Source organism: Talpa europaea, assembly GCF_964194135.1.
Source record: "Talpa europaea genome assembly, chromosome: 3".
In the NCBI taxonomy this organism is placed as follows: Eukaryota; Metazoa; Chordata; class Mammalia; order Eulipotyphla; family Talpidae; genus Talpa; species Talpa europaea.
In genome coordinates this window covers 28899010-28923931 of record NC_140069.1, presented here as the reverse complement: position 1 = coordinate 28923931, position 24922 = coordinate 28899010, and the positions used below count along the sequence as shown (strand labels likewise).

General features: G+C 46.7%; 2 protein-coding genes across 3 annotated transcripts in view; one reads left to right on the top strand and one right to left on the bottom strand.

Moving 5' to 3' along the window:
- STK3 (serine/threonine kinase 3) overlaps positions 1 to 6256 on the bottom strand; it is a gene marked incomplete at its 5' end in the record, with an annotated part of 334603 nt that extends 328347 nt beyond the window's left edge. Inside the window, 3 exon segments of the mRNA XM_084230531.1 lie at positions 1489 to 1595; positions 3274 to 3526; positions 6118 to 6256. Coding sequence (XP_084086657.1) covers positions 1489 to 1595; positions 3274 to 3526; positions 6118 to 6256 — 499 coding nt within the window.
- A 9261-nt stretch (positions 6257 to 15517) lies between these two features.
- Positions 15518 to 18309, top strand: OSR2 (odd-skipped related transciption factor 2; the record flags this gene model as incomplete). 2 transcript variants are annotated; one of them, XM_084230127.1, is made up of 3 exons in its annotated part: positions 15518 to 16213; positions 17265 to 17364; positions 18127 to 18309. In XM_084230127.1, exons 1-3 carry the CDS (start codon positions 15558 to 15560, stop codon positions 18307 to 18309), a joined length of 939 nt encoding a protein of 312 aa, XP_084086253.1. In that variant the 5' UTR covers positions 15518 to 15557. The 2 variants fall into 2 exon arrangements, with proteins under 2 accessions (XP_084086253.1, XP_084086254.1); XM_084230128.1 differs by having other exon boundaries at positions 18209 to 18283.
- Positions 18310 to 24922: the final 6613 nt, after the last annotated feature.

Genomic DNA, 24922 nt, shown 5'->3' with positions numbered 1-24922 from the left:
GGAAAGAATCCATCCCCCCACACACTGACATTAATGCTCTGCTTGTAACCTCCATGTTCAGACTTGCCTGAAACTAAGCAGCATCTTAAAGGGAGACTGAGGTGATACTGGGGATCCACAGGCCCCTTCTAATCCTTTCCTTCATACATGGAAGGTCATGTCTATTGTTAAGCATCCTTTTAGGCTTGGAGGGGAGAATCCAACCTGTGCAGTGTTAACACAGGATAAGTTAGAAGCAAAGTTTAACAGGCAGACAAATCAGGCCAGAACAACTTTGAATAGTAATTAAGTCCCTCTATACTTTGGAGATTGTCCTTGGGTTCTAGCTGAGCAGGGCCTTCTCTGCTGTGTGGGGGACCTGCTTTCAGCTTTGACTCGGACCCTCACTGCAACCTAAGTTGCACATTTTGGTGCTGTGGCTGTTGAAGGCAGTTTTTGACTATTGCAGTTGCCCCTTTCGTCCAAGCCTGCATTACATGGTGACAGGGCCAGGAAGAATCCAAGGCTTCTGCTTTTCCTCTAGTATGTTCTGTCTCATTTCCCAGCACATCCACCAAGGGGAAAAAAAAATGAAGTGCTCCTGCAGAAGACCTACTTATTTGGCCCACCTGATTTCCCAAAACCCCATCCTACAAAGGGCACACTGCCACGTGAGACAAGGCTGTTCTCCACAATCCACAACATCTTCCCTAGGCAGGCTCCTGACACCTCTTACCTCCCAACACGACCCACTGTCTTTTTTTTTTTTTTTAAAGATTTATTTATTTATGCATCCAAGAACTGGAGTACAGGCCAGAGATGTGTGTGTTGGGAGATGGTGGTGAGAGGATTCACAAGGGACAGAGCCGGGATCAGAACAGGCAGACTGACGAAATACACTGCTGAGGGGAGCAGCAGGCAAGACAGGAGAGGTCTGCTGTGCCATGTGGGTTAGCTCCCTGGTGGGGGGTCAAACTCTGTGCTGCAGTGGCTGCAGAAGCTGCAGTGGCTGCAGCTTCATAGTACTGCGACTTAGCCCCTTGCACCGCCAGGGAGGCCCAACCACCCACCTTCTTTTTTCCCTCTTCCCCACTCTAAACAGAAAGTCACATGCCAGCAGCCACAACTAAGAGCAAACAAGAAACAGGCAAATAGTGGCAATATATTAAGAGTTTCCAAAACAGAATCCTGCCACTGCATATAGTGCTTAAAACCCATAAAATCAGCTCAGGGAAGAGAGAACACTACCCAGACCAGTGACAATGATTATGGTGCCAACACATATGAGATAAAATATGTTAAGAACCAATTACCCAGCCTAGGCATCCTGTGATAGGGGCTGTTGGTCATCCCCCAATATCCAGTCTCCTCTTCAGTAATGTAAGTCCAAATTTTAGCAGGGCATTCAGTCACTGAGAATAAAGACTGAATTTCCCCAGGCTCCTTAGATGGATGGCTATGGACTATATTCCAGTTTCTGTGGTGTCTCCTTAATGAGAAGGGGCTTACCCTTCTTCACACCTTCCTCCTTACTAGCTGAAATGCAGCCATCTTGGACCACTAGGTGAAAGCCATTTCTTGAAGTTGATGGAACAAGATAGAAGGAGCCCAAGAATCTGATAATCAAGGATATTGATTATTATATTGATTCTGGGTTGCCTATGTATGTGTAAGAGATAAATCAACTTCTCTTTTGTTTAAATCCACGTTATTTTGGAGTTTCTGATACCCAAAACTCCATTTATTCTAACTGATACAACATCTTTCCTCTTAAGACCTCATATGACATTCCCAAATTAATTGCATTATTATTTCACTAGAGAATACAATCCAAAATAGTGCCTTCGAAACCTTAAAAAAAAAAAAAAGAATCTATTCATCACAGATCTATCAGTGTATTCTCTAACTGCAGTAAAATAAAATCACCAGAGAACAACAAAATAGAATGTGCAGTACAGTATTTCCACATTTTTTGTGAACAGTGAAAGATCTTTTCTCTTGATAAGTCTTGCTATCAAGGCAGATGCCATTTTTTTCCTAGAAACACTTGTTGCAGCAACTTAATTTGTATATTCATGATCTCTAGATACTGGGTCAAATTACTTCCCCTTAGTCTCTTCTCCTAGATCTTGGGAGGACTAGAAGGAATAATTTTGTGTTGATATAGTTAGTCCATGAAAATGGGTAAGAAAAAATTCTAACTATTAATAGCATCAATATGCATACCATTTAACCCTCAGAATGCCCTGCATTTGCAGATTCAGAAACTGAGAGTTCAAAAGTGGCATGATTTTTTTTTAAGATAAGAGACTATTTTTCCTAAGACTTATTTACTTATGCATACATGAGCTGGGGTACAGGCCAGAGGTGCAGGGTGGGGTGAGAGAGGATTCACCAGCGACAGAGTGGGGAACAGAACAGGCAGAATGACTGAAATACACTGCTGAGGGGAGCAGCAGGCAAGACAGGAGAGGTCTGCTGTGCCATGTGGGTTAGCTCCCTGGCTGGCTGGGGATCAAACTCGCGCAGTGCTGCAGTAACTGTGGATAGCTTCATAGTGCTGTGAGTTAACCCCCTGTGCCACCAGGGAGGCCCAGATAAGAGACTATTAACAAGGGACTTTTGAGCCAGGTTTTCTGATTCACACTACCTCGTAACTATGTATTTACTTGTTTTCCCACTGGAGCATATTTCCTTAATTCATTGTTGTGTCCCAGGCCCTACAACAGAACCTGCCATACTAAACATCCTCAATAAATGCATGTTAAATAAATTAACAAGTCTAAAATCCCACCCTGCCCAATGGTTCTGCAAGGGTTCTACAAGCCAATGTTCTTAATATATTCCAGGTCACTCCCAGGCCATATGGTCTATCAAGAGAATGTGGTCAAGGATGAGACAGAGAGAAGCAGGACTGGCGAACACACCCATATGACACACTCATGTTCTCCTCCATGCTCTCCTGGGCCTGGGTGGGCCCATCATGTAGGGTATTTGGATGTGTGCCTCATTGGCCTGGGAGACAACTTGCACTTTGTGTACTTTTCCAGGGTAAGGAAAAGGCAACTATGGTCTAACGCATGTTAGAAATGTTATTGCTTGGTGTTCTGAAACCATGGCGTCCACCCAGTCTGATTCCTGGAGATAGGCCTGCTTGCCAGGCATGGACTGTGGAGACTGTAGAGGGCAAGGACTTGAGAAGAGAGTTAGACGACTGTGAAATGAAGTATGTGGCTAAAACAGATAAAGTGGCAGGCGTTGTGGCCTAGAACACGGGGATGAATAGAATGCTACCTCTCAGCTTCTTGGTTGGGTACATCTCCAGATCCGTAGATCTTGTCTGCATTTTGGGCATAGAGGCATAGACAGTAGAGCTCGTCACTTCTGGTAAGACCCAGATTCTCTGAACCAGCAGGGTATGAGCTGGTCCTGCTCCAAGTTCTCCCAAGGAACACGAGAATGGTGCTGGAAAGTGGTCTGCCACTTCCTTTACCTCTACCTCCAGCCAGGATGTCATGAGAAGTAGGTTTTTTTCTTTCTGAGGTTCCTTACAGTCAGGAGATGAAAACAAGTTTGAGTGAGAGCTATGGTCACCAATCATAACGAATCTACAGCTAAATTATCACCTGGCATGATGGAAATAACATTATTGTAAAATGTTGTCACGATATTAAGCTCTTCCAGTTGGAAAGCCAAAAGTTAAGCTGGTGCTGGCATTCGTTTTCCAATAAATGAGCTGGCTTAAACACTGACTTTCTCTCCTTGACTTGTAAAAATGACCTAACGTTGTAAGAGAGAGTTCAATAAATGTTTTAAAGATTGCTATTAAGTACAAATACTTTAACAATTTAACAAAACCAAAGGAAACCAACCTTGAAATCACACCTTCCTTACCCTTGCCTGCAATATCAAGTAAGGATGAAAGTTCAGAACCTCAAACAAAAATATATTTGTCTATGGAATTGGAATTAAAGTTCTAACCTAGTACGTGGTACATAGCATATATACAAAAATATTTGGTGACATGGAATTGGATGTGCTTTATGAGTTGGCACCTCACAGACTTTTAAGAGAGTTTGCTGACTTGGATTAGATTCAAGAATAGTATATTAATCCTCCAGGGAATATTCACAGGCAAACAGCTACAGGAATATACATTTTCCTTTGTTAAAACTTGTATCTGCTTCCAAATATTGGCCTTGGCATTTCCTAGCTAAGTGCTGGCTGCTTTAAATGTTACTATGTCAAACCATCTGCACTGGAAAGCAAAATCCTGTTAAGAAATATGATCACAGGTTGTAAAGAGATTATCATGTTCCTGACCATTATACATTTTATATTTTGAAAATCCCCGTATGAAAAGGTCATATTAAAATAGCAACTTTTAAGTGGAGATGAATACTTTAGGACTATAGTCAACATGAAATTTCATTTTTGTTTTTGTGCACTTTCAGTGGCTTCCCTGCTTTGGCTGACGAAAGTAAAAACAATTTTTTTCTCAATCCCAAAATACATGATGACAAGAGGTTTTTGAGGAACTCGCCATTGTCTCTGGGGTACAGTAGCTTCTATATGCTTTCACTGTCTATCACTAAATCTCAAAGGACACAAATGATCCAGTCAAAAAAACATTTTACTAACTAAGGAGAGAAGTTCCATTTAAGGTTCTAGAGAGAAGTGCAAAGTGAACACTTAAGGGAGGCCAATTTGAGGAAAGAAGACTAGAAAGACATGAGTTTCATTAGAATGTACACATGGGAGAAAGAGACTATTCTCTTACTTCCAAGAGAAAAGTAAGGGGATTTGATCTAATCTTAAGATGACAAGCCAGCAGATGGAAGGTTATAACCTCAATGTCTAGGTACATCTGATCTCAGGCAGTTGGGCAGTACCTGGCAGCAGGATGCAAACAAAAAGAGGATGCAAATAAGGGAGCTTTGAGTCAGGGAGCCAGGGAGTCGATGAGCAGGTAAACCCACCATGCTTGTTTCAGCTATCCTAAGAGCAGCCAAGGGTACAGAGGATTGGAGCCCCTGTCCAAACACGTTTCCAAGGATTGGGCCATTCCCTTACCCTTCTTGGTGCCAGGTACTCTGATCCAAAGCTACAAGGGCAAGTAGAGTGTAGGCAGTGTCAAGTTGTATGTGGAAGTATATGCAACAAACACACAGAATTCCTGGGGTGTGGTGATAATAGAAAGAAAATAAAGGGAGGGGAGGAGACTTTGGGGGGGGGGTGTCAAGATTCCCAAAAGCTCAGAAACTGTAAAATTAGGTGTAATGCTTCTGTTTGGTCCCTAACAGGGATATTCCTAAAATCAGATCAAATCTAGTACTGGACTATGAAAATAATTAACGAAGAAAACTGGCCTTGAAAGGAGGAAGATTCCTATACTTTCTCTCCCTCTCTCTTTCCCATGCATCCCTTCCACAGCGTGGAAATGCTAGGTCATGTCTAGTTCACCTGAGATCCAGTAGTCTCCAAGGATGTGGGTGGTATCTTTGAAAGGGAGAGCATGGAATGAGTGAATGTGTGGATGAATTAATTAAGCTGCGGAGCCAAACAGGAGCAATCTTTGTTGGGGAATGACAATGAGAGAAAGAGAGGGAAGAGAGACTAGGAGGAAGAGAGAAAGATAAGTCTTGCATGCCCAGGATTGCTCTCAAGTGTCAATTTGATGTAGGTCACTGGTTCTCAAGCGCTGATGTGCCTCAGAAACACTTGGGGCACTTACTCAAACACAGATCGCCTGACCGACCCCCACTCTCCGAATTTCTGATTCAGTAGGTGGGGCCAGAGAATCTGCATCTCTAACAGGTTCCAGACGTTGCTGATGCAGTTGGAGTACACATTTTAAGAACTGGGGCTCTAGATGGTAACGCTGGACCTATCCCAAAATCCCAGAGAAACGACTTTTGCAGCGAGAATTGGAAACTCCAAAGTAATCCAGGGTCCTGTGTTTTTTAGATGAGAGAGAACAGAGAGCAGAGCTGCGCTGCTCCAGCTAGCTTCCTGCCTTGTAGGAATGGAGATCATAGGAAGTCAGAGCTTCCTTTGAATGTTCCCAATGTTTAGGCAAGTTATCATGTTTTAAAAGCGATTTTTAAGTGAAAACCTAATAAATACAGTTGCGCGAACCTTGTTCCAGTCTTTTTTTGTGGAGAACGGGGGCAGTCTTAGCTGGGCAGGTGGGCAGAGGGGCGTCACCCACCGGGCCCTCCCTCCTGGGGAGCGCCAGGATCTTGTCCTCCGCCACTAAGCGGCTCTTCCTGGTCATGGACACTGGCGGCTCGGTTGGAAAAGCATGTCCATCTCGAAGCTGTGCTTTGACGCAGGAGCACAGGAGAGGACCTAGCTCTTTGTGGCGAGGCAAACCGCAGAAGATTCACATCCCTAGGGGCACTGAACGACAATGTGCGCCCTGTTCCCGTGCGCCCTGTTCCCGTGCGCCCTGGGGTCCCGCGCCCACACCCTGGGCTGCAGGCGCCGTCCTGGCAGCAGCCGGGCCCCACCCACACCCAACGCGTGCTGGTGCCCGCCGGCCGCGGCCCCTTCTTCTCTTCGGACTCCCGGTGGCGCGAAGGTGCCGGGCGGATCTCCCTCTCTAGGGCGGCGCCCTGCGGCTTTCGCAGGGCTGACCACGAGCCGTGCAGCCTGGCGGGGGCTTTGGTTCTCACCGAAGTGGCGCGCGGGGCCTCACCCGGGAAAGCCGGACCGGAGTGGGACCCCGGCTTAGGGAAGTTGCTGTCCTAGCTGGGGCTACGCAGCCAACCCTCGGGTCGCGTTTTCGCACTCCGCAGGGAGCGCTCCCTTTTCGTCCAGTGCCCTGAAAGCTGGTGACTGGAAGCGCGCGCGTTGTGTTCTCCAGCGAAAGGATGCTGAGTGAGGGACCCCGCGCAGGGAGGGCGCCATCGGAGCCAACACGCCCTCCACGCCCCCTCCCGGTCCCTAGAGATGATGGAGCTGGGTTTGACCCGGCCTCGGGCACCTGAAACTGACGCTCCGGGTGGATCCCTGGAAGGGGGTGGGCTTGAGCATCAGACGGCTGCAGGCGGTGTGCGTGAGTGGTCGGCCCGCCCCCAAGCCCCAGGAGGGTTTCCGCGCCCCCCGCACGCCTAGAAGTTCCTCTTCCCTGTCTGAGGCTTAGGAAAGCATCGTTCACCCAGGGATCCACTCCCTCGGGGCCTCAAATGCTGGGGCGAAGAGGGGTGAAGGGGAATGGGGGGCTGGAAGAGGGGATTGGGACAGCCTTTCTAAATGCGGACACGCGAGAAACCTCTCTTCGCTTCTCCCGCCACTGCGTCCGAGACTTTGGGGTCTGCTCCATCAGCAGCCGAGCCCCAGCAAACGCCCTGCGTTGGGATCGGAAATAGTTTTCCCCCCAACTTGGGGAGTCAAAGCCACTCTGAGCGGCGTCGCGAGTCCGAAGATCCGTTTTAGAAAAACACTCCAGGAGAGAGCAGCTTAGGGTCCAATGTATGGGTCCCTCACAAAGACCCCAGGGCTAGTAGGAATCGAACGACTTACTGGCCCTGACAACAGGCCCAGGCCCTCTCCCCAATGACCCTACAGTCCACGCGACTCTTCCTCCGCGGCGAAGGGGCCCAGGAGAGATAAAAAGAAACAGAGGCGGGCGCGGATCTGGCTACCCAGCGCGCACACCCGGCCGCGGGTCCCCTAAGCGCTCGCCCCGGGCGCCCGCGCCACGTAGTGCTAGGTCCTTGCCTGCAGGGGGCGCTGCGGCTCTTCCCGCCGGCCGCTCAGCTCCAGCCAGCTGCTGCGCTTCCCTTTCCCAGCCGGGTTTGCAGCCCTGACTCGAACGCGCTTTTTAAAAAGATGCTTTCCCTTCGTTTTTGACCCTCGCTTCCACACCTTCATTCTGCGTCCCGTGCCCGCGATCTGGGCTTGGCCAGCTACCTCATTTCTCTGGGGCTGGAGTGCGCGCGCCCAGCTGGGCTCCTAACTTGTCGGGCTCCAACGAAAAGTAGCAAACCGTGAGGGAAGTTCAAATGCAAAAGGTTCCCGCCCCGCAGAGGCAGGAGAAGCCAGGGGAGAAAGGAGGCAAGTCCTCAGAGATCATGGCAGCTAGGGTCTCTGCAAAGTGATGGGGGTTCCAAAATTTGCATTTTGAAGGGTAAGAGTTCTTAGCATGTCAGCACCGGGCGGTCAGAGTGGAGAAGAAGCTCAGAATCAACTCCAGAAAAGTCTATGTCCGACACCTGCTCAACTGGCAGGGCCTTGTGGGTGGGCCAGAGGCAAGGGGTCTCTGCTGCGGGCCCCAACCTCCTGCGGCTCCTCCCGTTTCCTCTCCCAAGCCTCGGTCCCTTAGTGTAGGGGCGTAAACTTTCGGCGGTTCGGGTGCAGGCAGCGACTGCTTGCGCGCTCCTCGTCAGTCTGCTAGCCATTTCCCTGGAAACGTCCTTGGTGTCGAAAGCCCAGAGCCGTGAGGACAGCAGATGACCGAGTCGGCGGAAATGTCAGAGGAAGCCGCAGCGGAGCTCCTGGAGCGCGCAAGGGGAGTGGACGCCTGCACAGAGCCTCAGCCCTCGGGAGCAGCGGGGCCGCCCTAGGCTCCGGGACTGTCGTCTTCACACCACAGGTCCCCACAACTCGCCGTGGCCGACTGGCCTATCCTCTGTGCCGGGCGTCTTCGCTTGGGGATCCCGGCCGAAGAGGCTGCTCCTGTGTGGGCCCCCTCAATGCTGCGCTCTGGTCGCTGACGGGGGCAGGGGGTTTGCCCCGGGCAGAGCGTGGAGAAACTCAGGGGCCCGCCCCGGGTGGACGCGGAGGTAGTCCTGGGAGCCGTGCTGGCCGTGCCGCGCCAAGCTCAGGCTCTGTCTTGTTCTCGGCGTGGGGTGAGCACCTGCCGGTTGTGGCTGCAGGGCCTGGAGGCTGCCGAGGCTCTGCCCAGCCTCGCGGCTTCCCCCAAAGCCCGCAGATCCCGGACTTTCCCCTAAATTTCAAGCGACAGCAGCGCTCCGGGGAGCATGGCCCAGGCTGCAGTGTGGAACTTCGGAGGCTAGGGTGGGCGAGGTAAACATGTTTATGGAAAAACTTGGGCTCAGGAGATTTGAGGGAAGAGGGCGCAGCTCTTGGGTGGCTGGAAATTCTGTCTACCCCGCGGGAAAAGCAAAGATTTCCGCACGCAGCACTCACACGCACAGGATGGGAAGGTGTGAAGCCCGCCGCTGGGTAGCTGCCTTCACTTTTGTGAAAAGGAAATGGGAAGCTTAGAAACACCCTTCAGGTCACCACCCCGCGAGTGTGTGTCCTGGGGGTCTGAAAGAAGAGAAAGTTCCTCCAAATCTTCCAAATTGAGAAAAGCTGGGGAAGGAATGAGGTGGTTAGAGAGAGGGGACCACAGGCATCCCCATCTCGGGGGCGCAGGACTGAGCGCTAAAATGAAAGCACCCCCATAGAATACACTGGGGAGGACTTGTTTTTAAACCCTGAATTCTTAGGCATTCTGCTACTTCCACGCTGTTTGTCAAATCGACTTTGAAGCAGTTAAATACTGACGGCTATTATACAGCCCGGTCTGCGTTCCAAGCTCACTTTTTAATCTTTGTGAATTTGAATTTGGAAAGAAAGGGGGGAAAAAAGATATGCTATTCCTAAGTTATGTTTTACCAAAGGAACGAAAAATTCTATCCATCTCGACAGAAATTATGTAGAAGGACTCTAACCTTAATAAAATATCTCACAGCCTATGCGGGGCTCCCTCAACACTGGTTAACCTTTTGGCAATTTTCAGTCTTCTGCTTGTATTTGTCCACTTCCCTGCACGATTGAGGTTATTTTCATTATTCTTTGAGGTGGCACACCCAAAGCCATCTTTTCGTGGAACACTTATAAATTGTACAGAGTTTTGCCTGAAAAAGCTGAGCCCCTCAAAGCATGGACTCCTCAGGCTAAAGCAAATTTCCTCTGGCCATTCTTCAGGGACAAAGGGCGTTTTGCTCAGTATTGCTCGGGCAGCTTCCATCTGAAAAGAGACTTTAAAGCATGTGGGTGACATTCCCTTTCTATCACTCGGTTCACCCTACTTTCAGAGTGGCTGAAGTGCCTTATGTAGTTACAACCACACAGAGCTAAACCTTCAGAAGAATCCGAAAGATGTATCACTGCACTTCAAATTCGATTAAGTTTTTTGACCACTGAACAATGAAATCTATTTTTGCTGGGCATGAAGATACACATATTTTGAGAAGCTAGAATAGTGCTTTCCTAATTTTCTAAATGCTTGTTCTTCGCCCATTCCAGATGAATTCTGTATTGTTTAACAATGGGATGCAGATGCCCACCCCTTTAACCAAGTTGGTTAACTGCTTATGAAATGTACATTGGCTGATTAAAGCTTAAATATTGGAAGAAATTTCTCCTGGGGCATTCCACATATGTCTTTGCAGTAATTACGAAATTAGTCAATTGTCACCTCTATAAACAAACATCGTTTTGAAAACAGCTGGAGAAAGCAAACTACACTTATAGTCATAATTGACCAAAAGTATGTACAAGACTGTATTTTAAAATTGGGGCAAGGTTGATATATATTGGAGATTACAATCTAGAACTGATTGAATTTACCCTATGAAGAAGACGGTTATGTTAAACATGTTAAGATGTGAAAATTAAATCAGTGAGCGTGCCAAGTAAAATTACAAAATGCCCTTTTGGGTTTCTCTGCGGGGGTTTTAGAAGCAGAGAGCCAGTTGTTCAGTTCCTCACATTATAAGGAAAAGTGGCATCGAGAAAGAAGGGGGTGGGCGTTGTGTGTGTGTTTTGAACCGAGATACCTTAGGCTCCGCTCTGTCTCGGTAACAGAGAAACCTCGAGCAAACCTGTGCCTTTAAGACTCAGTTGCTATCCAAACACAAGTAAACAGAGTGGACCATTAGCGGGCGCTGGGCGCGGAGGCGGAGCCTGGGCGCCGAGGGCCCCGCACGGCTGCAGGACGCCCGCCCGAAGGGGAGGCGGGGCTGCTACTAAAGCCCTAGCCTCCCGGCCGCGAGCAGCCTAGGGGCGCGGGCGGGGACAGAGCTCGCGCGCTCGCTGCTGGAGTGTGATGGCCCTGCGAGGCTGCAGCCCTCGACCTTACCCGGAGTTGGCGGCGAGAGACTCGCGGAGGCGCAGGGTTCCGGGCGAGCTCTGAGCGCGCGCTCCAAGCGCCCCGGGACGCGGTCCACGTCCACAGGCTCGGACGAAGGCGAGGATCCACTCTCAGCTTTGCTGCTCGTGGTCTTCCGGATCATGTCCGCGGCTCCCGGGACTCCGCGCGGTAAAAGAAGTTTGCCCAGCGTGGACCCAAAGACCTTTCCAAGCCGTGCGTCTCCCTGCCTGGACTGGATCTAAACGCCGCTGCCTAGACGGACCTTTCCACGGGAGGTGAGTGTCCTCTCTGGGAAGGGGCTGCAGCCACCCTAAGGAAGGAAGGGTGCAGGGGGCACTCAGATTCTCGGTCCAGCGTGCCGCAGGTTGAGAAATTGTGAAAAGAACTCGTACGGATGCAAGCCCAGGGCATTGTGTTTTTCACTTTATCGGATCCCAGGCGCTGCACTCCCAGCTAACACCCAACGACTCAGACTTTTACGTTCTGCTTTTAGTTTTGTTTTGCGACATTTTATCTAAGCATTCAGCAAAGCTTCTTATAAAAGCGGATCGACGTACTTTGAGATTTAAAAAAAAAAAAAAATCCAGCCCTATGGTGTTTCTGACCCTGCCATAGAATTTCTGGTCCACCAGCCCCGGGGCAACCGCGGCATCGCTGCGCGGACGTGACGGGACACACAGTGCCTGCCTAGCCAGCGCGTTTCGAGGGGGGGAAAAGTAGTTCAATCCTAGGTAATCCCCTAATCTAGAGCTGGGGGTTTGATTTTCCTTCCACCCGCCAGGCCTGCAGGAGGGGGCCAGAAGGCAAATTTCCCCCGGGGTTTAAACCCTTGTGTTCTGGAGAAATAGCAATGGAGAGTGGAGTCGCGGTTGTAGGAAGGAAGGAGAAAAAGGTGTTTGTGGAGTGAGCGCTAGATCCGTCTCTCTACCTGTTAGCAAAGAACAAAAGACGGCTGGCGTTTCCCGAGCGCAACGGCGCAGACAGCTACTTTCTCTACTAAACAAACTGCAGTCCTGAGTAGAACAAGAAAATTGCTCACGCAGGGGGAGCGAGGGAGCAGAGAGAAACAGAACCCAGATTATGCGGAAGGCATCTTAATTTAATTAACTCCTTGGGAAGGCAGAGGCGCTGCGAGGGGGCAGGAACTTCGCGGTCGTTTTCCTCTTTTCACCTGATCCATTCTAGCCATTTACCAAAAAAAAAAAAAAATTTTTTTTTAATTATCTCCGAAGAGTCCCTTGGACGATATAGCTCCCTGATATATGTAAAATTCTATTGTGACAGGGGCTGAAATTCAGCGAGGCTATCAATCCATCAGTCTTTTCTTGCAGACACCAACGGACAGGTTTTAGCAGATGACCCCTGACTGTATATTATTTTTAGATAATTCAGTATAATAACACCATTACCAAAGACTGAGACTCCTTATCGAATTACCACGTACCTTTTTTCTCCATGTTTTGAAAGCTTCACTGAACTGAAATTAGTTATGTACACATCTCACTTGTTGACAGCCAGTGAACTAAATTTTACAAAACTTATGTACATGCTTGGAAATTCCTGGGGAAAAGACTGCTGAAAGGAAACTAGTCTCAGCTTCACTGAAATATTTATGTCTATTCATTGGTTCAAGTTTCTTTCCTTGCAAAATTAAAAGTAACCAATGGTCCGGAACAGGATGGTGGAGCAATGACAGCAGACAATGATCACTGTTTTTGCCTGAAACTGAGTGTGGGAACTACATGCTCAGCTCTAGACAAAACGAAAGTACTTTAGATCTCTGCATTGACTTCAAATATCTTATGACATATATTTCCAGCAACTCAGTGGGAGAGTAGAAATGTAAAGTCCCAAACTATTTATGACAAAATTGTTTGTTGGCTATTTAGCATTGTTCAATTTGTAAATGGGCACCAATGGCGTGCTCTTCCTCCATGAAGAAATTATCCGTCCTATAAATTAAAACAAACGCATACTATAAAATAGCATTTTTGTCACTCCATGAAGCTGAATTATAATAGTTATTGATTTCTGTGTTATAAATCATTTGGAGAAAAAGGGAAGGAAGATGGCACTCAACTGTCTACTGGAAGAATTAATGTGTAACCTTTATGGCAGAGTTCATGTCCTGCATTTGGAATTGAAATTGCAGGTCTTGGTATTTCTTCAATCTACAATCTCCCCCCCCCCACACACACACACCTATGTACAAATACAAAAAAATATGGTGAGAGTTGCACTTTGGCTCCTGTATTTAGTTCTAAGAAACCTAGTCCGGAAATATGCCCAAATAGTAATTTCAGTTTCTTTTCTATGGGGGAGACCACTTTTTAACACGAGTAAATATTTGGAAACTCTGGGAAATCCTTCTGCAAAAGGAAGGAAATAAGGTGTGTATTTATTATTTTTAATGGAAGAGGAAATAATCAGATAGATTAGCAGGAACCTTAGCCGAATTCTTTTTTCCTTACCTCTCTAGGAGAGTGCTTGCCGCGGAACAAAAATGAATCGTGATTTGTGGTGGGAAAGTTTGTTACTAATGGAGGTTTACAGTTTCGGTTGAATGGTCTGACTGAGACCCTCTGACTGCTACGCACCTCTCATTAACTCCAGGCCTGAACTCCCAGACCACATACCACCAGGCAGAAGCTGTACATTAATAAATCCCTGTCTCTGAACTTTCCAGAGGAAGAGGGAAGGTGTGGGCCCGACCCAAAAGCTGGGTTCTGCCAGGCCAGAGCTCAGTATCATTAGCGCAGCCCCCTATATCTGCCCTCAGAACCACAGACACCAAAAAAAACGCTCTAGAGAAGAAAACCCTAGCGCAGAAAGGGATGGGTGGGGAGGGAAGGCTGGCCATACTTTCCCATTTTCCTGCTGGGTTCAAAAGCCGCGTAAAGGTTGCTGGCTCAGACTGGCCCGCCAGCCCCCGTCCGCAGAAAGCGCTCAGCTGCGAGTTCGACACCTGAGCCGTGAGAGCCGCCCTTAGAGGCCAGGCCCAGGCCGCCGAGGAGCAAAAACTCGCTGCTAAAAAGGAGCTGGCGTGAGGGGGGTACGGGGGGGGGGGGAGAAAGTAGGCTCACCCCGAATGCAGGTGAGGAGCCTAGGAGTACCTGGACCGAAAACAGCTCGGGGTTGCCATTGGGGCGGGCAGCAAGAAGGGAGTGCACGCTCCCTGCTTAGGCCCAGGCCGCAGACCCGGGGGTCAGGCCTTCCCGGTGGTCCGAGCGCAGGTCTCCAGGTGCATTAATCAGCTCCCTCCAGGCGGGCCAGGCCCCAGTGAATGCGGCCGCTGTGGCTCCCCTGCCCCTCCTCTTTCCCGGTTCTCCGTTTCTTCCCTCTTCTTCCTTCTGTCCGGGCCTCCTGGGCGTAGGGGCCGCTCCTCGTGCCAGGCAGGGAAGCCACTCCGGCCTCCAGAGAGCTTGGCGCGCGGTCTGCAAGAAGGGGTTCCGGCCTCAGGGACTTCTCCGCCCGCCCCACCCCCCGGAGATCCTGAACCATCTGGAAGGGATCTTGGTGGGGGGCGGGAGGGGACGGCCCCTGGGAAGGAGGAGGGGGCGACTCGAGGCCGAACCCAGCCCTCGAGGTGTCACTTTTCTTTCCCGCGGCCCGTCACCGCTGATAAATGGGACTGAGGCAGAGGAAGGAAAAAGAAAACCTCCGAGGTCAGCGCGGGGCGAGGCGGGCCCCTCCGCGGCCCTGCGGCCCGGGAGCACCTCGCGGGCCCCGCCGCGCCCCGCACCCTGGACGCCACCCGAGTCAGCGCGGGAAAGCGGCCGCGCGGGCGGGGGTGGAAATGCCGTCGCGGGGCGCCGCGCGAGAAGCCGCAGCTCCAGGGCTGAGTCGGACCCTCGAGCCCTGGGTCGGACCCACAACTGCCGTTCCCCGGGGAACTCGGGAGCGCCGCGGCTGCTGCGGCTCGACCCCGACCTGCGGACGTTGGCGTCGCGGGCCGTCGCGGTTGGCCGATCTTCGCCGGGCAGGGTGGGGGCGGGTGGCCTGGCCGCGGGTGGCTCCGAGCAGCCCCTCTGCCCGCCTCTTTCTCCGCGGGCACGGGTCTCCCGCTCGGGGCGTGCCCGGAATCCGACCTTCCTGCGGGCGCCCGGGAGGGCCGCGGGGCGCCCTGCTCGCCAGGAGGCCACTTCCCGCCTTGCTTGACACCCAGGCCCCGGGCCGAGGTCCTGCGACTCACCCGGCAGGCGCTAAGCGGTTCCCTCGCTGCTCCTTTTGGGGACCATGAAGTAAGGTGGGAAGAGAGATTTAGAAGGAAGGTGTGGTAACGCGTGCGGGCGCCCCAGGGCGGACCGCCCGGCCTGGATGACAGCCCTGACTGTCCCCCTCTCTCCTTGCCATTTTTAGGGGTTTCTCTTCGCGCTGTTGTCTCTGTTTCCGGCGGAGCCCCACGCCCACCCGCCTCTGAGTCCTGGAAGAAAGGGGCGGCTCCCTCCGCCCCCCAGCATCCAGGAACATGGGGAGCAAGGCCCTGCCGGCGCCCATCCCGCTCCATCCGTCGCTGCAGCTCACCAATTACTCCTTCCTGCAGGCGGTGAACACCTTCCCCGCCGCGGTGGACCACCTGCAGGGCCTGTACGGCCTCAGCGCCGTGCAGACCATGCACATGAACCACTGGACACTGGGGTACCCCAACGTGCACGAGATCACCCGCTCCACCATCACGGAGATGGCGGCGGCCCAGGGGCTGGTGGATGCGCGCTTCCCCTTCCCGGCTCTGCCCTTTACCACCCACCTCTTCCACCCCAAGCAGGGAGCCATCGCCCATGTCCTCCCGGCCTTGCACAAGGATCGGCCCCGTTTTGACTTTGCCAACTTGGCGGTGGCCGCCACGCAAGAGGACCCCCCTAAGATGGGAGACCTGACCAAGCTGAGCCCGGGCCTCAGTAGCCCCATCTCCGGCCTCAGTAAATTGACTCCGGACAGAAAGCCCTCCCGAGGGAGGTTGCCCTCCAAAACGAAAAAAGAATTTATCTGCAAGTTTTGCGGCAGACACTTTACCAAATCCTACAACTTGCTCATCCATGAGAGAACCCACACAGACGAGAGGCCGTACACATGTGACATCTGCCACAAGGCCTTCAGGAGACAAGATCATCTGCGGGATCACAGGTGAGGTGGGGAAAGAGGTTGACCTGGGAGGGAAGGAGAATTTGTTCAGGACACCAAGCCGAGTCTGATAGACACCCAAGTATCACTAAAATAACCCTCTGCACTTGTATCTACCCCAAAAGCCTTCCCTCAGCCATTTACAACTAACCCCCAACACCTACATTTCCTCAACAGGCCCCTGATACCTTTCACCATCCTTAGGCAATTAAAATCTGGTGGGTGGGCCTTGATCCTAGTATCAGTTTCACCCCAGTCTGGTCTGAGGGGTGGTATAAATGGGGGAGCAAATACAACCTAGGGACCCTGAAGTCCTTCCCATTGTGGGCGCCGTTCTCGGCTCTCTTAGAACCCTTTCTGGAAATCTACTTAGGCCACCTCCCCTGGGTTCTCACCCTTCCTTACTGCCCCCCAGGTGCAGCCCTGAGCCTGCCAAGGCGACCTTTCTTTAAAACTAATATGGAAAAGGGGGGGTGGGGGTGGTGAGATCACTGAATTTAAAAACAGCTCTCACCCCTTCTCTGCAACCTTAAACTCTGCATTAATAAATGACAGTTGAAGAACTATTATAACTTAAGTGTTTTCATCCGGGAAAAGTCCCAGCAGTGAGGGTGGTGTTATCTTCTCTGAGGCTGTGCTTGCTATTCCCCACCCAAGGTGGAACTTCTGTGTGATCTTCCCTGGTTATTAAGGGATTCACTAAAATCAGTCCTGCTAAATTGGGCCTTCCCTTACATCCTGATTTGACTGGTTTAAATCCCAAAGAAAACCATAGAGGCCAAGAAGGGCTGCAATCGTCTCCATTTCGAGCTCCAGAATATGCCAGAGAGGGCGATCAAGTGTAGATAAAGCCGGCGGCCAGTGAATGTTTTGAAGAATCTGTTAGTTGAGGTTAACCATAAACAGAATTACACAGGAGGGAATACCATCTAAAAACATAAGTGGGAATCCTGTTTCTTTTGTCCTCTCACAACTTCATTTTGAGTAATTGTCAAAAGAAACTCCTGACAGGGGTGCTAAAGCCATTTCAATGAAACCTTATATTGATTTTCAGGTATATCCATTCCAAAGAAAAACCCTTCAAATGTCAGGAGTGTGGGAAAGGATTTTGTCAATCTAGAACTCTTGCAGTTCACAAAACTTTACACATGCAGGTAAGTTTGTTTTCTTGCTTAAAAACAGTGACTGGTTCTGTTTTATCATTTTTGCTCTATAAAAGGTGTTCGCTGGCAATGTCTTTCTCTCAAAAGGTTCTATTTAGATTAGATTTCTAGGTGGGGTAAGCAGCATTCTTTTTTTTTTTTCTACATAAAATTAATCTTATTTAACATAAACATATATATTTTTCTTAAAGAACAGGCCACTGTCTTTCTTCTAGATTCTAATTTTAGAATTATTATTTTTTTCATCTGATCTGCCCTGCATTTAAAGCTTTCGTGTTTAGGAGGAAATAAAGGTAATTTTGATAATGGAGGCATGATGAAATCCCATACTCGCTCTCTCCCAGGGGCCTCATAATTTGTAGTTTTCAGAACATTGAGGAATAGTTTAATTTTCCAGCAAAGAGGAGCCTTATAACCCCGGGAGAATGTCATTCCTTAAGAGAGGATTAGAGTTTTTCCTTCCCCTTTTTCCTGCCTATGACATGGTGATGAAATGTAAAGAGCTGGAAATCACAAAGCCCACCCCTCGGTGGCCACCAACAGTTATCAGTGTAATCGGGCCTCTGTGTGTGCCTGCGCGTGTGTTTTCGTGATTGGAGGATTAGGAGTACAGATTTGTTCCTGCACGTTCCCTCTTTTGTTGTCATGCGGGTGTTATGTTAACGCTTGTGATACCGATAAGTCAGAAACTATTGAGAAAGGTGCAGTGGTGGTGTGAAGGATTAATCCTTTGCTTGCTTCACATCTGAACAGGAATCTCCACACAAATGTCCCACATGTGGAAGAACCTTTAATCAGAGAAGTAATCTGAAAACTCACCTTCTCACCCATACAGACATCAAGCCCTACAGCTGCGAGCAGTGCGGCAAAGTGTTCAGGCGAAACTGTGATCTGCGGCGGCACAGCCTGACTCACACCCCGCGGCAGGACTTCTAGAGAAGCCCAGGATCTGTCCCCTGCCGCCGCTGCTCCCCTCCCCAGACACTTCTCCACGGCTCCCACCTGGGGGTCGCCCCCCCTTCACAGACCCCAGCTCTCCCTTGCTGCAGCCATACCTGCAGCCCCAGGGAGTTAATTCTTCTTCTTCTTGAGGACTGAGAACTGTAGAAAGCCACACACGTACATCCCTTCACCAAGAGCATATGCTAGTTTTGTGTAGATATTCACAGCTCATTTTAGAGCTCTGTACATAATGTCATGGGTCTTTGTTATTTTTTGTTTTTGTTTTTGTTGGGGTTTTTTTTTTTTTTTTTGGTTTTTGTATCTTGTTGGATGTACCTAGATATGGAAAATGGAAGCCAAATTTATCTTTAAAGACTGTATTTTCAAAATAAAACTTTTTCTTGTTTGTTTCAACACTCTGGCAAAAGTGTCATGCTATTTTTTCCTCTGGATTCTGGAAGACTGGGTTGCCTCTCAAATATTTCAATATTGAAGGGCATACTTTATCCCTAGGTTTTTAAAATAAGACCTCATAATTCTCTTACTGAAACTTCAGCTCCTGTGGGATTTTGGAGTTGGACAACATGTACAACCTTTTTGTTTTTCAAAGTTATTAAAATTTGATAACCCTGAGGTTTTATCTTCTTTTTTTATTCTAATTCCCCAAGTATTATTCCTTCAGATAAAAGTGATACAATAATCATTAATAACATCCAATTCCAATGTAGTCATTTCCTACACACAAAGTGGGAGAGACACAATAAGGAAAAAGAAGGGACTTCTTACCTCTTCATTTTTTTAAAGTCCTTGACCTATTGTCAAAGTTTATGATGGGCAACTTCTCTTACCATTGGACTTTGAACACTATGATTTAGCACTACAGAAACAATTTACCTTGTGTCAGGGAAGAAGTAAAATCCTCCTATAGCAGTGTGCCAGAAAGTACAGCCTTCTGGAAGATAGGGAACAGGAGGAGAAACTACTTAGCTATGTTTGCACAAAATATTTTTTTCTAAGGGTGGAGATCCTTTCCTCTAGAAGGCTTGGATTTCTCTGCGAAGCAAACTGAATTAGGTCACTAGCAGGTTTCCATCACTGGTTGGCCTTTTGCCCCTGGGAAAATGCCAAAAGTGCAGGTTACTCTGTATATAGAGCTCTTGCCAAATGTGCAGTCACCTTTTGGGGCATTTCATCCTTTCCCAAGTAGTTCCTGAGGCATATGACACTAATGACAATCTGGTGTAGGATTTGAGTGAGGAACTTTGGATACAGATAAATGGTAGTACTTTTACAGAAACTGGAAGGAAAACAATTGAAGTGAAAGAGAGAACATCAGAGGAGTCTATGGTTGTTGTCTACTAGTTTCTCACAAACTTTAATACTGAACGGGAAATTAGATATTCTCAGATTTTTTTATATGCATGGGTATGACATGCTTCATCTTCAGGGTGACAGCAGGCAAAAATATTCGATTTTTGTACCTTAGAACCCTCCAGAAAGATAGGTAGGGATTTGAGGGTCAGATTCAAAATTTCTCACCAGTGCCTTGTTCAGTACAGCTTAGGAAGAGGATTCAAAAAATGTTCTGGACTCACTGCTTACTCTGTTTTCAGGGAGCTTGCTGGAAGTCCCATCTGCTTCTTACCAGAGATTAATGTGTCTTAATGTTTCTTACCAGACACCAACAAAGTGTCTACTCACCAGTCTGTGTGTCTACTGCTCACACAAATGCATTTCCCAACATGGTCTGGGCCCAAATGCTTCACTGAGTAGAGGGGGGAGGAATGGAGTGTAGGGTGCATATGTGTGTGTGGTGCTTAGAGGAATGAAATTGCTGTTTATTTTCTTTTGTTTGTACAGAATTAACTCAGTGACCTCCCTACCCCTACTCTCTCAAGACCTGCCTGCTTTGGCACAGAAGATTTGAATACTTTAGGGCAGGGTTACACATTGACTGTCCCTAGAGCTCCCCTAATCCTACAGCCTTTTTCCATGTAGTCAGTCTTGCTGCCCCACCCACCCCAACTGACTACCAGCGTCACAGTTCCATCCCGCAGGGTTCAGTGGAATTATCAAGGAATGACCCTTGCTCGCTATCAAGCTCAGGCATATCCTTGAAATCCATGTCACAGGGAGTTATAGGCTGATATAACCAGAATATTGTTCCTCTATTTATTTTAATTGGAAAAATGGGAATCTGAGGTAGATGAGGAGAAACAGAGGAAAAGTGGACAACTGTTCCCATTCCCTCCCATGTACTATTTCAAAAGTTAAGGTTAATTTATAATTTAACAAATATTCATGTGCCAAGTCCAGTGCTAGTTTCCAATGATTTTAATGATTGGTTTCTGCCTGTCAATATTTTTTTTAAAGATTTATTTATTTATTTATACAAGCACTGGGTACAGTCAGAAGCGCGGGAGGGTGAGAGAATTCACCAGAGCCAGAGCGGGGAGCAGAGCAGGCAGAAGGACCGGAAGTACACTGCTAAGGGGAGCAGCGGGCGGCAGGAGAGGTCTGTGCGCCATGTGGGATCCTCCTCTGGTAGCCGGGGAGCAGCCGGGGATCGAACTGGCACTGCAGAGGCTGCAGGCAGCTTCGCAACCCAGCGCTCAACTGCTGCGCCACCGGGGAGGCCCTGCCTGTCAATATTTAGTAGCATATTTTCAAAATTTTGACTACTTAGATCTTTTAAAAATTTATGTTGGGGCTACTGTTTCCCTCAATTTAGATTCTTAATTCCAGTGTCCTTTCAAATTTAGAAAGGATCTGGCCTGCACATGCTTCATGATCTCAGGTGAACTTTTAAACGGTGGATTCCTCTCCAAATTCTGAGTTTTGTTTTCTTCTTCTTCTTCAGAATGTCCAAGTATGCAGGAAATGAATCTTATGTGAGACAGATTTATGAGCCATCACAGGGAAAATGATATCTTGTATCTTATGAACTTGATCTGCTGTGGTTTGGTGTGTTTTTTTGATTCAGAGAGGAGTCATTATTTGAGTTTTAGATTAACCTGTGTTTTCCTTATATCCTCTACCATAGTCAATTCATGAATCAATACTCCTGGCCAGAGACCAGGAATGGGAAATACCACCAGGTATAACCACAGTGCTGAGGAACTTCATGCTCAACAGTGTAACTTTAATCTCATTTTGAAATCTAAGTGTGGAATTTTAAATAATCCCTAAGATAAAGTACACTGTAATCTATTGTAAAGTAAAATTACAGGAGATGGCCTCTGTAAAATTTGACGCTAGGACAACTAAATATTTTAAAAGTAAACAAATCTAAAACCTCAAATTATAAATAGTCTGAATGACCCAGTAGTGATTAAATCGGAAGTAGTTCCTGGGAGCTCCTTCTAATTGTCATTTTGTCAGATGTTAGCATAGATATTTGGACCTCTTCACTTAAGCAACATTCAATCAGGAACCCTTATCCCAGTTTCGATTCTAGAGGGGCAACATATCCCTTGAAGGCACTTGGGAAGCATTAGATCTTGACTGTTATCAACATGATAGACTAGATTCATTTGTATTAAACACAGTGTAGTTTCTATAGCAAACTTTAATATAAGGTGGGTTATTATTATTATTATAGCACAATAGGCTGTATTTCTTTTCACCTAAGCAATTTTAATAGTCCAATATTAAAGACAGAAAAAGTTAATAAAACTATATAACATGCTGCAAACAGGAATGACGTTGTATCTGAAAGATCATTGGTCCTCATCTTTATTAGTATGCTGTATTAAAACTGTATTTCCCAATTTCTCCTTCTGACATATAACTTGCCACTGATAACCACCTCTGCTGACAGTCATGAGCAATAAAGGGAGTGGAGACTCAGAATGATTCAGCTTTGATGATCTGAGATATTTCAAGTTTGTTCCTGTTTCTTTTCTTTATTGCTTGTTGGGTCCCCCCCCCCCCGCCCCCCAACACGAATTACCTTATTATCTAAGCTATGTAGCTTTTTTCTTAAAACCATCCAAGTCAAAACTGATAGTGAAAAACTGTAAATAGCACAAATAGTCTATAAGAGTAAACTGTTAAATTATAATGCTATACCTGTAAGGGTGTTTTCCACTACCTGTAACAGAAAACCTGACTAATAGGAGTTTAAACAATAGGGGATAGATTTTCTTACAGAAAAAGAAGTCTCAAAGTTGGGTACTGGAATGAATAATCAGTTGGAGTGAGAGGATCATCCCTAGTCCAATCCTTACTACTACTCTCTTCTTCCATCTTTAGTGTGTAAACCAGGTCTATTTATGATCACAAGATGACTGCAAACGCTCCAACCACCAGCTCCAGTGCTTCCTTCTTATGTACATTCCATTAGCAGAAAAAGGAATTATCTCTTCCCTGTATCACTGTTTAGGTACTTAGAATTGGTCCCATAAATCCAGTGCACAGACTTGTCCTCTTAGCTTATTGGCCAGAATTAGGTCACTTGCTCCTTTCTCTGCCAACCACAGACAAGGGGACTAGAAATACACCATGGTAGACTTAGACTAAATGAAATTCACTTTCTGTGCATTAAACTGAAGCCAGCCTTCCCTGAAACCTCTGTATGGACAAAACTGAGTTCTGTTAGCAAAGGAGAAAAGAGAACTGACTATTGTGAATATTAAGCAGATGTTAAAAATGAAGTAACTTTGTGTTAGGACATGTTATAAAAGCAGGATATTAAACAGCATAAACGGTACTGTTAAAACTATATAAACAACAAAAAACCTCCTCAAAACTAATCAGAAATAAAAACTAGCAGAAAATATACTTCAATGTTAACAGCAGCTATTCCTGACTAACAAACTGTTATACTTTCCTTCTCCTCTTATTTTTCAACTCTTTCAAATGAGCATGTGTTACTTTTACAAAGGAAAATAGGTAATAAGCATTATTTTTAGAATTCAAGACAAAGCCTAAATTTCCTCAATATTTTCATCATGCTTCATTGCTTCCGACCAGTCTTTGCTTGTCTCTTTGCATATATACCCTTAAATCAGTGGGTGAATTGGAATTTCTGGTGAAAAAATTCACCAGACTCAAGACTCAGTGTTTTAACCAAACAGTTCAGGTAGTTCTTATGTATACTAGAGATTGAGAACTTCTGAGTTAGCCTTTGACACCATCATTCCCTTTATCTTATCCATCAGGCATTTACTATGTGCCTACCGTAATAAACATAAAACAAATCTCTACCCACTTTTCTTTACTTATTTACCCACTGTCCTTGAAGTTGTCAAATTTTCCTCTGCCTTGGTTCTTACTGCTATTCCATGATCTCTCCACCTCCTTTTATTTTCTATTGTTTCTGTCCCAAGATGCAATTTTTCCTTTCCACATTAATAGACATACTTGGCTTTGATATATTTTCTTTGTTCTTGTTCCTTCTCTTAATCCACTCACTAATTTAAAGAGGCAGAAGGCAGAGAAGGTAATAATTCATTAAGATGAGAAAATCACAGAGAGGTAAGAATAATTCTCTTTTCAATTTGTAATTTTGAAATATTGTCACCAAACAACTGATTACTTTAGCTTTTGTACAAAGAACAATAATTTGCTTTGAGCAATTCTGTATGTATTGTCATATGGGTATATATTGGTTTTCAGATTTGAGTGAATATAAGTTGTTTTAGATTATTTATTCTTGTACTAAAATTTCAGAGTAGAAGACCATTTTGTGATGGAAAGGGCCATGGGCATCGTGACAGAAGATGAATTTAAATTTTTATGCTCTAAACTGTATGTGCCCAAGACATTTAACCTCTCTGAGACTCAGTTTCTCATCTGTAAAGTGAGAATTAGTACTAAACATTTTATAAAGTCTTCTCTCTAGCTTTTAAGGTTTAAACTTCTCATTGAGGTAAGCATATATGCATTGTTGGATAGTACATCACAAAAGCTAGAAAATGTGTTGACATCACATAAGCTAGAAAATACCAAGAAATCACATAACTTCAGGCCCATAAATATTTTTATTAATTTATAAAAATTAAGGTGGGTTTTACTATGTAATTTCTTCTGAAAGTATCATATTATTTGTTTTCCTAAAACTCTTAAACTTTTAGAGACTGTTTAGAAGACTGCTGATTAAAAGAAATGTTTTTAAACTGAAAAGTAAGTTTGTATTTTTCAGATTGTAAAGACAATCAAGCTTATCTTTTTTAAATTTAAACAATATAAAAATGTATAATGTAATACTCTCCTGCACTCTCCTTTTAATTTCATTTCCAGGAGCAGAGTTATGTGCTAACATTTTTGGTCTATCTTTCTTGACATTTTGCTGTAGTTATGGAAATATAAGCATATCCTTAAAAGCACACATACCAATAGAACCATACTGTTTTGCACCTTGCTTTTCCCTCTCATTTAACAATAAAACAATATATAGGGCCTATTTTTTCATATCAATATAAATAAATCTTGCTCAGAGATAATGGGGGGAAACCCTATAAAGACTTTAAACTTGAAGATTAATTCTTTTTATTAGAATTTAATATGTGGAAATAGGAGAATCATTCTGTTACTGAAATTATTTATAAAATCCTATCCCTAACAGACAACCTTTAGTCCCTGATCTTCATGACAGCAGCTGAGA